At 35.8% G+C, this 15,824-nt stretch overlaps 1 protein-coding gene across 4 annotated transcripts in view; it reads right to left on the bottom strand.

Annotated features, from left to right (window-relative positions):
• The window catches only part of fnbp1l (formin binding protein 1-like), a 100,365-nt gene that overhangs the window by 17,544 nt on the left and 66,997 nt on the right, over nucleotides 1–15,824 (bottom strand). For all 4 annotated transcript variants that reach the window (NM_001003634.1, XM_087263163.1, XM_087263164.1 and 1 more), the window contains 6 exon segments: nucleotides 669–815; nucleotides 1,962–2,090; nucleotides 2,245–2,349; nucleotides 7,299–7,361; nucleotides 7,442–7,589; nucleotides 12,949–12,999. In NM_001003634.1, coding sequence (NP_001003634.1) covers nucleotides 669–815; nucleotides 1,962–2,090; nucleotides 2,245–2,349; nucleotides 7,299–7,361; nucleotides 7,442–7,589; nucleotides 12,949–12,999 — 643 coding nt within the window.

Below are 15,824 nucleotides of genomic sequence, written 5' to 3'. Positions count from 1 at the left end.
AGTGTTTCTCTCATCCTCCCCTGCTCCCAATCATACACTCCCTCGTTTCCTCTCACCCACTCACTGGCTCTAATATACTCTTTTTTTCTGTAAGTGTAGTGAACCACAGCTACCATGAAGATCACAGGTGCAAAATGACCTCAGAGAGAAATACAACACATTCCCTTGAGTTCATAAAGGAGGGCAGTAAGATATTTGAGGCAACCATAGGATGGCGGCTGGCTATCAAAATATGTTGGATGATATAACTACAACATCTAGTTCTGAAACACCTTTCTTCTTTTATGTCAGTCAATTAATCAATTTAATCAATCATAAATATATATATATTTATTTAATTCTTTTGTCTTTTATGCAATATTACAAAACATTATAAAAAAAACTTTAAATAACCTTTCTATTTCAATGTATTTAAAATATTATTTATTGCAGTGATGCAAAGGTAAATTTTCAGCATAATTACTCCAGTCTTTAGTGTCAGATGATCCTCCAAAAATCATTCTGATATGCTCCCTGTTTGGGGCTCAGAAAATCTTTTCAATTATCATCAGTGCGGTTTAAAAAAAAAGGTTTTGTGGAAACATACATTTTGTTAGATTCTAAATGCTTTTATATTTACTTGGAATTATTTTTATTATGAAAAAAAAACAAAGAAAAAAAATATATACCCTTCGCTCGTCCACATTTTTAGCAGCAGTAACCATGCCTTCCAGGCATTTTGAGACAATTGGAATGACTCTTCGCTCAACCTCAGCAAAACTCCGGTACATCTCACCGAGTTTCACAGTTCGCCGTTCATCCATGTTCTGAAGATTCTGCATGAGCACAAACAAAAAGCTTCAGTCACAAAAACTAAAATTCATGCAGACATTAACAAACTCTAGCTGTCAAAAACACAGTTAAACTCCCACAAGCCCTGCAAATCCAATTAAACTTCATACAAAAATTCTGATAGTATATGAAATATGTATCTGACCATCCATCCATCCACCCTTCCTTCCATCCATCCATCCATCCATCCATCCATCCATCCATCCATCCATCCCTTCCAATTCATACATCCTTTCCAATCCATCCATCCATCAATCCCTTCTAAACCATCAATCCATCCATTCATCAAGCTATCAATCAATCAATCAATCCATCCATCCATCCATCCATCCATCCATCCATCCATCCATCCATCCATCCATCCATCCATCCATCCATCCATCCATCCATCCATCCATCCATCCATCCATCCATCCATCCATCCATCCATCCAATTAAGCTAAAGCATGTGCTAAAATAAGTGTTAAGTAAGTTAAATCATGGCAAACTTGTAAACAATGTCCTAAAATGTCGCTATAATTTTAGAAACATAATAGCAATTTGTTAAAACATGCTAGTTTAGTAATACATGCTACACAGGTGCTAAAAAGTTAGTAGTCTAAAAAGCTGTTAGAAACGTGCTAAGAATGAGTTTCCAGTGTTAAATCATCCTATAAGCATACTCTGTGTTTGGTATATCATGCTAAGAAGTGTTATCAGTGCATTCTTCCATATTAGAAACATTCTAGAAACACAACAAGCAATGTAGTAAATTCTGAAAAGAAAAGATGTTAAAAATGTGTTAAACATTTTAGTATTATGTTAAACAATACAATCTTGTCTAAAACTATAGTAAAACATGATAGAAATGTGGTAAATCATGCTGCCAGTGTAGTCTAACCGATGTGCCAAAGCATGATAGAAATGTGCTAAAACATGGCAGTAAAGCGAAAGATGGCAGAAATGTGCCAGAACACAAGCAGGAAAGTAAATCATAGTGGAAAGATGCTAAGTAAGCAGTGTGCTACATTATGCTGCAAACATGCTAAAACATGCTAACAAATGGTTTTAACTTTAAGCTTAGCTTTGATGAACTAACTCAAACATCACAATTGAATTTTTAGAAACTAAAAGATGAGAGATGTCATTACAGTGAATATCTGAGGGATGGCCTGGTTGAAATGTTTCCACTGTTCACCATTAAAGTTCTGCAACTGGGCCGCGTACTCGTTCTTGCTCTCCTCCGCCATGTGTTGTCTCAGATACAGCTGGGACTTTGCCTAGGACAGAATGATTGGTCATCTGTATTACTAATACCTCAGGAATACAGCCGAGGTTTCCAGTATTAGCCCCAACAGCAAGTGATGTTTTACAATGTTATCAGAACAAGATTCAGTCAATAACTGTAAGAATTCATGTGAAGAACAGGAATACCTTTTCGACTTCTGACTTTGTGGCGTTGATGTCATTGTCTAACCTCTCGTACATCATTTGCGATTTCTCCGCCTCTTTGCATTCCCGTTCAAACTTCTTTTTACTCTGTTAAATCCATACAGAAAGGCAGACACATGTAGTCCAAACAAGCATGACACATTTCCTGCAACCCTACCAGATCATTAATGATCTTTCTGCGTAAATACAGTCCCAAAATCTGTCAGGAGATAATGCAGCAGTGGCATACACAACCAGTCAAAAGTTTGAGAAAGAGTACAATCGGTTTTTAAAAAGAAGTGTATACTGGTCAAATAGCCTGCATATTCATAATCAATTTAATTATTTGTATTAACTAAACGTAATATTGATAAAAAGAAAAAGCTTTCTTTTATGGCTGACTTTTGATTAGTCGTGCAAGTCAGGGTTTCAACAGGTTTCTCCTGGTCAAATTAAAGAGTTTTAAAGACCTTTTTAAGACCATTATGAATGAAATTTCAGACTTTCACAGGGAAAAACACTGTTTTTGGGATTTTTTTTTCTTGACCTATTAAAATGAAAATTTAGTTATTTCTTAAACACATATTTTAAATAATGTGTCAAAACAAGCAATCTTGTTATATATGTTACCAGCATTGTTTGAAATCTGGCATTCATACAGGGATTCTATAGATCATTTCAATGAGGTCATTGGCCCATGAACATTTCCTGCTTGTAATCAAATTATTTCTTAACTGCAACAAGAGGCAATTCAATCATATGTTAATGTTAAAACGGCTATCATAACATTAATTATTAATGTGTGGCTCTTTTTCTCGGAAGCTATAGAAATTAAAAATGTAAAACAGAAAATACATTGGGACCATTGTTTTTTTCCCACCAATAATATTAGCGGTGGCGCTTGGGTCGTTGTTTTATAATGGCGATCGAAGCACATAAGTGTTAAAGGTTATTGTAAGACATCGTATTGCCAGTACGAGGTTCCACTACCATATCACAGACAATATTGTAACAAATTAGTTCTGCATTCATTGTTTTTCCGGTAAGAACATCATTTTATATTCCATCCACTTTAAAATATGTAATGATCTATAAAGACTTTTGTTGTGCTCTTCTGACACTTCCTAAATGATACTTGTCATTCCATATGATGCTAAGGATTGCCTAGGAAAAGTATGCAAAATCTTTACAAAAAACTGATATTTCATACTTCATATTTTATATTTCTTTGCCTAAAACCTTAAGGCATTCTATACATTTTCTAGGCATTCTATACAATACCGGGACATTGCTGGTAACATATACATAAACTTTTTATTAGCATAGGTTTTAAAAGCTATAATAAACTAAATTTATGCACAACATAAATGTATGCATAAATACATGGATAACTTATAAACAAATGTTATTGTAAGGACCTAAGGAAGATAATTAAACTATATTGCTTAATAGTTTTTAAAAAACTTTTTTTTTTTTATTCTAGGGTGCTTTCACACCTGTAGTTTGAGTTCAACAGTTAATTTTTCAGAGTCCCGCTCAGCTGTTATGTGTCCTTATTTTAATTTATGATGATGAAGCAAAAAGATGTGCTTTAAAGAAGGTCGCTATTTCGAGCCTTGGCTGGTTCAGTTGGCGTTTCTGTGTGGAGTTTGCATGTTCTCCCCGCATTGGCGTGGGTTTCCTACGGGTGTTCCGGTTTCCCCGCAGTCCAAAGACGTGCAGTACAGGTGAATTAGGTAGGCTAAATTGTCCATAGTGTATGAGTGTGAACGAGTTTGTACACTGCAAAAAATACTTTTCTTACTTAGATTTTTTTTTTGTCTTGTTTCTAGTCCAAATATCTAAAAACTACTAAATCAAGAAGAATTTTCTAGACAAGCAGAACATATTGTCTTGCTTTGAGAAATAATATGCAAATATTAAGTGAGTTTTCCCTAAAACAAGCAAAATAATCTGCCAATGGAGTAAGCAAAATAATTTTACGTCAAAAGAAAAAACAAGATTAATTTGCTTACCCCATTGGCAGATTATTTTGCCTGTTTTAAGAAAAAACTCACTTAATATTGGCATATTATTTCTCAAAACAAGACAATATGTTTTGCTTGTCTAGAAAATGCTTCCTGATATAAGAAATTTTAGATATTTATACTAGAAACAAGACAAAATATCTAAGCAAGAAAAACATTTTTTCAGTGTATGGATGTTTCCCACACATGGGTAACAGCTGGAAGGGCATTCGCTGCGTAAAACAAATGCTGGATAAGTTGGCGGTTCATTCCGCTGGTCCGACCCCAGATTAATAAAGGGACTAAGCCGAAAAGAAAATGAACGAATGAATGAAGATGCGCTTTAATTTTAAATGGTGACACCAACAGACATCGTCACCAAATATAAATCAGATGTAAAACTTTTCATACATATCTGTTGGCTAGAATTATGCATTACAGGCTTTACAATACAGAGAAATAACAGATAAACCAAGACTGCTGTTCGGTCAATTTTCCTAACAAATAAATAGCTCTCGTTAATAGTTCAGCATGTTTTCACTTTCATAATTCCCACTTTCCCGCCCTACTCATAATTCTCTCTTAATATAGCCATTTATTACATATCTATAATACATTGTGGTATAGCCGGATTCATATTTCTTTCTCACTACAATCAATCTGCTTCAGATTTCGCTTCAACCGAGAGCACCTCATTCATGCAATCTCGGACCGATGGTTTTGGCGTGGATCCAAACACAGTTGCTGGATTCACAAATGCCAAACGAACCGCACTAACTGGGGAAACGAGCCAGGTTCCAGAACAAAAGTCTAGGCGTGAAAGCACCCTTACATTTTATAAACTCTTTTTAGATTCATTTGTTGGTTGTACCATTTGGGGAAGCTTTACACGGACAAAGGAAAATTAAGACTTGTTAAAATGTATTTAAGACCTACAACATCATATTTCAGTGAATTTAAGACTTTTTAAGACCCCGCGGACACCCTGTCAAATACAGAAAAACTTACAAACAAACATTCAAAACAGTACAGAGAGTGAAAGCGATAATGAAATGTGTGTAAAAAGCTTCCAGAGCATCTGTGTTTAATTTCGTGACAGTGCAAGAAAAAGGAATACCTATGTTATTACGGCATGGCCATTCTCAACGCCAGATTCAGCTGTTGCTGGCCTTAATCTGCAGCAACCATAAAGCTGCACAAATACTCCAGCCATGAGTCTACAAAACACTCGGACAGGCAGGAAATGTACGGGATGCAGGAATGTGGTATGAAGCGGAGCGAGAGGGAGAATGGAAAAGAGAGAGCCTGATAACACCAATGTGGCACAGGAAAATTTCCATTTGTGCACTGCCAACGGTCTTTGTCACTTTCTTCTGCTTTTTACTTGCACATAAACACACATACACACACATCTGGATCTGCATGTCTGGACCCCAGGTCACAGCTGGAGGAGAGGTTGTGAATCGGTCACTCACACTCTGTACAACTATAGCAGACATACAAATCCAACAATCTGAAATATTCTGGGAATCATCCAAAACTTCAGTGGTTGATACCAATACCAGGGAAATTTCATGTTTCTTGTTACTAGCAGACAGCAGGGGACAAAACAGGCCAATGCAACAAAGTGAAGTAATGTAGAATAATAATAATAATAATAAGTGTTTTCAAACTGAATGATTAGGTAAATACTGATTCTGGGCTTTCAAATGGTGATTTAAATAACTTATAATATAAAGAAGTTAATAATAAAGTGGATTAATTATTAAGTGTTATCTCATTACATAAAGAACAAAGACACTTTACAACAGAAAAATACACAAATGATGCAACAAAACGGTTTTTGGTATTTGTAAAAGTATCAAGTAATCAACATGACTAAGCAATAGAATTTTTTTACAGTTGCATTATATTACTGTAATATATGGGTTGTCACGATACTGGAATTTGATACATATCAGTACCGACATTTTTAAAACATCCATTTCCCGTGAACATTTGAGCACCGTGATAAACAGTCTTAAACAAGCATTTATTTACCATTGTGTTCACATGCTTAACAGAAATGACTGTGATTGGCAGTGGAGGTCATCAGTTCACTGAAATCACCGCTGATTACTGAGTGTAGCCATAGAAACAGGGACACTGGAACATTTTAAATGCACGTCGATCAGCTGGTATGTCTATAAGCTGAGTGATGAATCGCAGCTTTAAAACAATCCAGTGTCCCTGTATCTGTGGGTACACGCAGTAAACAGCAGTAAGTTCAGTGAAATGATGATCTTCACAGCCAATCACAGTCATTTCTGTTGAGTAAGTAAACACAATGGCAAATCAGCACTGTTTACGAATGAGCTCAGTAGCGCTCAAATGTCAGCCGGAAACGGACGTTTTTAAAATTTCAGTACCGATTGGTATCGAATTCCAGTATTGTGACAACACTAAACAGTAAAACTATTAATGTTGTTGTTTTGCATGCTTCAGATAATAAAATGAATAATGTTAATTAAAATAATAATGGTCATTAACTAGTAAAAGTAAACCATAAATACAGAAAAGAATAAAAACAAATAATAATTAAATAGCATTAATTAATTTAATAATTATATGCTGCTGCTACTGCTACTACTACTACTACTACTACTACTACTACTGATAATAATAATAATAATAATAATAATAATAACAACAATACTAATACTATTAATAAAAATTATAAAACATTAACATATAAATATTACAATGAAGAGAATATCTAGTGAAAATTAAAATTATTTTGTTTTTATTTTAATATCATTTAGTCTAATGAATATAGATAAATAATTCATTTAATTCAACTAATTGTGTTTGTTACAACTCTTATTAATGATAAAGGACTATACACAAATGATAATACACAAATGTTTGTATAAATCAACCAAGTAGAGTTTCACAAGCATGTGCAGCGGAATAAAAAAATGCACAGGTCCATAACAGACTTTACCCAGCACAACTCCTTTCCAGAACCAAAGTATCAGTATTCAAAATACTAGTATCACTAAAATTACTCACATTGTCCATGTGTTTCCAGCACTGGTCTAGATACTGCTGGGCCTTCCGTCCCTCCTGAAGATGCTGTTGATCACACACACAAGCACATTATTATAGTCTTGTCCTGCACCAGCATGCCCCAGGTGTGTATTTTGGGCACTCACATGTTTCCTCTCTCCCTTCAGGTCTTGTGAGTATCTCATCAGCTCTCCATACACTTTGTGGCCCATCTCCTCTGCAACAACCTCTCGCTGACCAGCATAGTCATTCAGCTCATTCAGGATGGCGTAGAATGACAGACAAGACGTGAACCTGCAAGAAGACAATATACAGCAAGTGAAGAACATTTCACCATTGTTTTTTAAGGCAGAAATTGAAGTACTTAATTACTACTTCTCTACACCAAATACAAATCATGCTATGAATTTGTAGGATTACAATATGTAATTATATATTAGCATGGCTGTTATTCGGTTATAAACACAAGGCTGCAGGCAAAAAGCAGGTGTGTGAATTAGAAAAAACAACAGGTGTTTTAAAAAAATCATTGTATATGGAACAACTTCATCCCACTGAGGTTTCAACCTCAAGCTGAGATTAACAGCTGAGCCCAAGCCACTGTTACCAATTCACAAACATCATATTAGAGCTATTATCAAAATTCAGATGATTTGCTTCATTAAAATCATATCGCTTGTGGTGTTTTCAGATTCTCACAATATAATAGGACAAGGATATCGACTTATTCTCTAGTTATCATGATAATCACAAGCATTTTACCATTTTCATCAAACAAATAAAAACTTACAAGCCTCTGAAAACTTAAAATAAGATGCATTTAACGTTTACTTCATTCATATAACATTCATTAACTTTTTATTACAGTAATAATTTATTTTTTACCAAATAATGTAAAATCCCTACTCAAAAAATATGGAAAAAAAATTAAACACTATTGATTATATAAATTAAAGATTTATTTAATTATTAACAACAATAGCTGTTACAAGCTTTTTAAAAGCAATTCTTGAATTTTAAAAGAAATTCTGCCATGAGTACAAAGACAGTATTCTGAGACGTCATTAAAGTCACACTAAAAATATAAAAGCTATGAAAAATTAGCTCTGGAACAAATAATAGATTATTGACAACCAAAAAATAACAAAAACTAATAAAATCAACCAACAACCACCAGAGACCCATATCAGAGCGAGCAGATTCCAGAAAAACTGGCTAAGGTAAAGCTTGAAGGAGGTCTTAAAACACACTGGAGCTCACATCTCAAAACTGATTTTTAAATAGACACTTTTGCTATAAGTCTGACATTCTTTCTTTAAAAAAACAAACTACTAGTAAAAAAACAAACTCTAAGTAAACCGTTCTAAGACCAACGATTGCAAGTCAGATTGCACGAAAAGAAAATTAGGTTAAAGCCACTATATCCACAATACAAAAGTCAAGAACATGCTGAACATTTTGTGTGAACATAATCACACAAAAAGGTGTCAGGCGTGTCTTTTGGGATTCTTGAAGATCTGAAGTTTATAGTTATATTTCTTCTTCTGTCTGACTTTCTTCTGTTGAACTCAAAAAAATATATATATTTTCAAGAAAGCTGAAAACCAGTAACTATTGACTGACCGTAACATTATTTTTTCCTATTATGTATGCCAATGGTTCCAGCTTTTCAGCTTTCTTAAAAGAATCTTCTTTGATATCTTCTTCAAAGCTGTAGAATCACTTGGGGTGAGCACATTTTCTTTTTTTGGGTAAACTTTCCCTTTAATGCATAGGTCTCATACTTCGCAGCTCTGCACAGTTTTGATCCAACCCTAATCAAACACAGCTGATTCAACTAATCAAGGTGTTCAAGACTAATAAGCAGGTGTGAGTTAGAGATGGTTGGAGCTAAACTCCGCAGAGCTGTGGCCCTCCAGGAATTGAGTTTGAAACCAACGCTTTAAGATTAATATGGAACATTTTATTTACTGTGTTTTTTGAGAGATATCGTTCTTTTCCTCATAAAAAATGTAATATGCAAATGTCCCCCACCTCCAGGAGGCTGTCGGTTCACTGTATGAGGAACGTCCTGGGACAAAAACACACGCTGGGAGAAATTATGCCTATCTAATGGAATTCATGATGGGATATGGGAGGGTTTTGAGCTGACACCCTGCATATACTCCCCCGTCTCTGCTTTCAACCTAAATCTACAGCCAACAGGGCGAAAACACACTGCTTAGCAAAGCAACTGCAGCCCAATGTGTAAATAATGTCATGAGCTCAACTGTAAAGAATGAATGGTAGCTTAAACTATCAACAAAACCAACAGTCTTAGTAAAACTAGACGATTTCCGCAGTATATTGACCATCAAAAGCAATTTAGCACTTTTATCTGTAATCATTAATGGCAGCCTAAATGAACAGCAAAACAAAACATAAAATTAATAGTTTTAGCTAAAGCAAATCTATTTCATAGAGATGCTGATGAAAGCAAATGTTGAAAACAGACAAATGATCTGTTAGATTATTGACCTTATTCTCCGCAGACGAGCGGGCGCTGCCATTTGAATCTTTTTGGCACGAGACTTCCGGTCTTATTCACTTCCATTAATTTTTAGACGTTAAAAACTGCTCGTTTCGCTGTTTGATGTAGCAAACTGATATTTCCTTGTTATATTATTCTACTTGGTCTGTATAGTCATGCAAACATTTGTTTGTAGAGCAAGTAGTTTGACCGTTTTTTGCCATTTATTATTCCTTGTCATTTCTCCCATAGGCAACTGAAACGGAAGTTCTAAGACAATCGCGAAAACAGGCGCACTTCCGCATTTTAGAATAAGGTCAATATCTTGTCAATCAAACGCATGATTTCCGCTACATTCATTTGTCCATGGCGGGGCGCCACGCCAAAATTCATCCATCCATGGCTACATTAAAGCTTCTCATTCAAAACATTTTATTTTTTAATAGTAGGTTATAATCGCACCAAAACGTATTAAAGGGTAAGTAAATTGCAACAGCGCAAACTTTTCTGTTACCATAATAGGGCTGTGCGTCATTTGTTTAATCCTTTAAGGTTACGTGCTGACTGACTGACTGGCTGACAGATGCGTGATGTGTAAGGCCAGCAAACACGACGTATAGCCGTTTCACTTTACTTCAGGATGCATTAATGCTACTCTGTAGGTCTATTAGAGACATTCATAAACATTCCTAGCAAATCTAATAAATGCTGGAGACATACCCGTTACATAAACGCACTAAATCGCACTTTAGCAGCATTTGTTTGAGAGCGCACAAGAAGATCTTGAAGCTCTTATAAAATCTTGAAGCGGCTTATATATGAGGTGGCATGCAAGACGTTTTGTGCACGAGCAGAGGAAATCGGCGTGCAAGCAGAGATTTGCATGCTCGTACATGTAGGTTATTACATAAATTTGATCTTGACTTCTAATACTGCACTCACGACATTTGTCATTGAAATAAGGCCGCAGGTATTTGGTAGATCTATGTAAAAAAAAAAAAAAAAAGGCCTGCCGCCACAGCTGGAAAAAATCCTAGAGGAAACACTGAAACTCATGCTGTGTGTGCAGAAAATGTGTCTAGTGTGGAATTACTTAGAACTGAGTGACATGGATGACAAAATAACACAACTAATTCGATCACATACACTAAAGGACGTTTTATAAGATTTATCTTTTTAATAGTAATAATAATAATAATGATGATGATGATGATAATAATAAAAATAATAATAATTCATTACAATTATATAGCACTTTTATAGACACTTAAAGTGCTTTCCATATTGGGGGGTATCTCATCATCCACCACCAGTGTGCAGCATCCAGCTGGAAGGCGCAACAGCAGCCATATTGCACCAGACAGCACGCCAGACACCAGGTGATTGGTGGAGAGGAGTGATGAAGCCAATTATGATATGAGGATGGTTAAGAGGCCATGATGGACAGAGGCCAATGGGCAAATTTAGCCAGGATGCCGGGTTAAACCCCTACTCTTTTTCGAAGGACATCCTGGGATTTTTAATGAACACAGAGTTTAACGTCGGTTTAACGTCTCTTCCGGAAGACGGCGCTCACTGACAGTATGGTGTCCCCTTCACTTAACTGGGGCATTAGGACTCACATAGACTACAGGTTGAGCACCCCCTGCTGGCCTCACCATCACCAATTCCGGCAGCAACCAAGCTTAATAGTGTGGTCTCCCATCCAAGTACTGACTGGGCGCAGCCCTGTTTCACTTCATTGGGCGACCATGCGGGAGTTGTAGAGAGCTAGCATCCGGCAAAGAGAGCTAGCTGCCAGCAAAGAGAGCTAGCTGCCAACATCTTTTTCAATTATGGTGGTTTTTATTTGCATTTCTTTTTATATTAATACAATTATAGTTTTTTCATTAACTTAAAAGATTAGATTTCATTTAAAACTGGCAATGTTTTTAAGGCATACTTTTACTCTCAAATACATCCACACTGACCAATCAGAAATCAAGAATTTTAGAGATATGTTATGCACTACCTCTTTTAAAATGCATATGTTATCCATTTCTCAGTGAATATAGACTACAGCATATATGTTGGTGCTTTTAGACAAAACAGTTCTATTAAATAATATAAGAGTTTGGTCACCTAACATCTTTAGCAATAGGAGGTTAATACAGTTAAAATCTTTGCATTGAAAAACTACAACATTTAGACTAAATGTAATATTTTTATGCTTCTTTTGATTTTACCTCTTTATTAAAGTTTAATTTATTATTTTCCCTAACATTATCATTAGGGATATTTTCACCAAGACCTTAAGTTATTTTGCTCAATTAGTTCCCGTTTTGGCTTTGGTGCTGACTAATCTAATCTAGCATCCCATACGTATTGATTTAACAGGGAGATCAATAATGGGGGTAAGTCCTTTATGCTGAGCACTGTATATGTGAATCAATAGAGGATATCCAGAAGGACTTTTAATTTTCAGTCACCAAGTTAAATTGCTTCCGGTAAACTGTATGCCATTACAAATTTGCCACGTTAAACGTCTGTGATCTCACTGTCTGATTGATATACAATATAACGTGGGTCTCAGAATGTACAAAAATCACTGCATTAAATTACACTTTTTCACACCATGTCTTTAAAATATGAGCATTTATTTTACTCCAGTATTTTCAATAGAGTTTCTGCTGACCCTGACGACACGTGCATGTAAAAGGATTTTCATTTGAATAACTATTTACTGGTTGCATTCTAAATACAAAATGCTCAGGGGTAGCTTAAATAATGTATCGGTGCTCTTTGAGTAAAGGATTTATCAGAATAAACAGTAAAAATTAGTCCAAGGCACTTGAAAAATGTAGAAAAAAATATTAAAAAGTATTTATTGACATGGCTATTCCTTAACTACTAGTAGTTTTAAGAAATAGCCGTATTAATAAAAGCTTTTAAATATTTTTTTTCACACTTTTTTATACCGTGTAAGTAACCGTGTAAAACTGAAAAAAGTCAAAAAAGTGAAAAAAGTCACATTAACTGTTCACTAGATAGTTATTGGTAAAACACTAGCTTCGCATTTACCCTATTTAAATAAAATTAAATAAATAAAACTCCAATACACATTAGAATAAGTCATAATGCACCAAAGAATGCATCTCAACTCACCTGGGCTCATCGTCTTTGGAGCGCTTTGGGCAATACTTCTTAACCAAACTCCTGTTGGACAACAAAAAGAAACATTCAGTACACAGAGAGAAAGATAAAAAACTGCTCATGTTATGAATAGATTAAGCAAAAGCTAATCATTTGGGGTTATAATATCCCTCATCATCAAATCGCAACTTATTGATACCACATTGAAGTCAAAGCAAGAGCTTGCCTACAGTGTGTTTACTTTGCGCATCAGAGAATTAAAACAGGCCACAGTAAACAGGCAAAACAAGTGATGGTATGCTAATCTGTCTTCCCTATCCCCTCATCCCCCGCAGTGTAAACTCAAGGGAAGGAAAGCAGAAACAGATCTCATGTAGGAGCTCTGGAGAGGAGCTCAGGCATGTTGCTTTCTTCAGGGATGGGGGGATGGTGTTTTTTTGGGGGGGGTCTGCCGAAATATCCAGAGCCCCATCAAGCTGCATTAATGATGGCTGTCACTTCCTTCATAAAAGCTTCCTCAAATCCATTTCATGAAACGGATCAAACAAAAAAACTGACTTCCCCTCTTCCCCTTGGTGTGGTTATGATCAGCACACCCATAACACCAGTGTCGCGGTAACCTCTTTCAATTTGGATGATCTCGCTGAATTAATGTTTGATGTGCACTTCAAAGTGTTAGATTAAAATCCTCAGCTTTTAAATGCACAGTGAATAGTAGCACTGCAAATATCATCCAAAATACTTTGTCACCGTATAATTTAGGCATTATTCACGAATTACACCCAAGACATTTATTTATTTTGTGAGTGTACGTGTTTTTGGGACACACATATCAGGACACACATCTGTATAATGACATAGGTGTGACATGTGTTACAAGAAGGGGGTGAAATATGCAGACATTGTTGATGTCCCTATTTCATAAAAAGCTTATAAATCACACTGAATGAGTTTTTGTATACTGTTTCCAGTGAGGGCTGGATTTAGGGGTGGGGGGTTAGGCCAATAGAAAATACAGTTTGTACATTATAAAAACAAATGGAAACCATTTGTGATATCCCCATAATTCACAAAAACAAATGTGTGTGTGTGTGTGTGTGTGTGTGTGTGTGTGTGTGTGTGTGTGTGTGTGTGTGTGTGTGTGTATGTGTGTATGTGTGTGAGAGAGAGAGAGAATATTACAACTCACTAATTTTAAATAATTCTTCATTAACACCTAAAATATTATTTTTTATTTTTATTTGTCAGAAATGTAAAATTTCTAAGAAATCTATATCTGCATTTAAGTGATTTGACATGTTTGAAGAATAAAGATTAAAACAAAAATTAATATTATGATAAAACCATAATACTTTAACCATTCCATACTTAAAACATTATTGCCTACAACAAGCTTTTCACTCATCATAGCACACGTGCTGCTGCTGCTGATGTGACAATAAAAGTGATTTAATTTGAAAATGTTAGAAAAAGAAGGTGGAATAAACTATTTAAAAGTAGAGGCTCAGGAGAGGCACCCGGTGTGGTCTTCTGCTGTTGTAGCCTGTCTGTTTCAAGGTTCGACGTGTTGCACGTTCAGAGATGCTCTTCTGCATACCTCCATTGTAACGAGTGGTTATTTGAGTTACTGTTGCCTTTCTATCAGCTCGAACCAGCCTGGCCATTCTCTCTGACCTTTGGCATCAACAAGGCATTTGAGCCCACAAAACTGCCGCTCACTGGGCATTTTCTCTTTTTCGGACTATTCTTTGTAAACCCTAAAGATGGCTGTGCATGAAAATCCCAGTAGACTAGCAGTTTCTGAAATAGTCAGAAAACAACCATGCCACATTCATAGTCACTTAAATCCCATTTCTTCCCTATTCTGATGCTCGGTTTGAACTGCAGCAGATCGTCTTGACCATGTCTACATGTCTAAATGCATTGAGTTGCTGCCATGTGATTGGCTGATTAGAAGTTTGCGCTAACGAGCAGTTGTACCTAATAAAGTGGCCGTTGAGTGTATTTATTTTATTAATCCAATTTCCATATTATAAGATGACAACTGGATATATATATAATAATAAAAAATAATATGCTGAAATGCCTAGCTTCTTTCAAGCTAATAAACAAAATAATGTATCCTAAATAATAGTTACTTGCAACTCTACCTATTTACAAAAACAAACCAACGTTGCAGAAACACGTTTAATAATAATATAAATAAACAATATTAAAATAAAATGTGGTTAGGCTCTATTTTACAACAGCATTGTGGGTGTTTTTGCGAGTGTCAGTGGGGGGTTTTGGAGAGCAGTGTGGGACCTGTCAGGTAGAATGAATGTGCTGCTACACCACAACCTTCAATGAGCTTTGAGAGGGGGGAAGAGGAGCGACTCTAACGCCGTATCCAGGCAACAGCAAAACGTCCACAGGGACCAAGACGTCCCGAAAGAGGACAGGAGAGAGGAGGCCCCAGCTGCAGTCACCAACGAGTCCTCTGGCGAATTCACTGCATGTCTCTCGTTCTCAGTTTGATCTTGTATCAAATCGTACAACTTACAGCCTGCAGGGATTTTTGACCCCTGATGTGTCTCTCACCTTTACATTCAATCCCACGGCAAAGACGAATATTAGCACATAAGAGAACGATAGAAGGCAACCAACAAAAAAAACAACTAAACAAATGAAATGGATCAAAGCAGATTCTCATTTGGATGATTAAAGCCCTACTATAAAATGGATTAATTCAGATGTAAATACCAACTGGATAAGTCAGTATACTGACAATAAAAGAACACTAAGACTGCAAATCAGGTAAATACTATAAAGTAATGTGCATATTTGTTTAAAAAAGCCTACAAAAAACAGAAAAGGGGGTATTTTTTGTATCAAACACTCTGCTTGAA

The sequence above is a fragment of the Danio rerio genome, chromosome 8 (assembly GCF_052040795.2).
Source record: "Danio rerio strain M-AB ecotype USA chromosome 8, GRCz13ab, whole genome shotgun sequence".
Lineage (NCBI taxonomy): Eukaryota > Metazoa > Chordata > Actinopteri > Cypriniformes > Danionidae > Danio > Danio rerio.
This window is presented reverse-complemented; position numbering and strand designations above follow the sequence as displayed.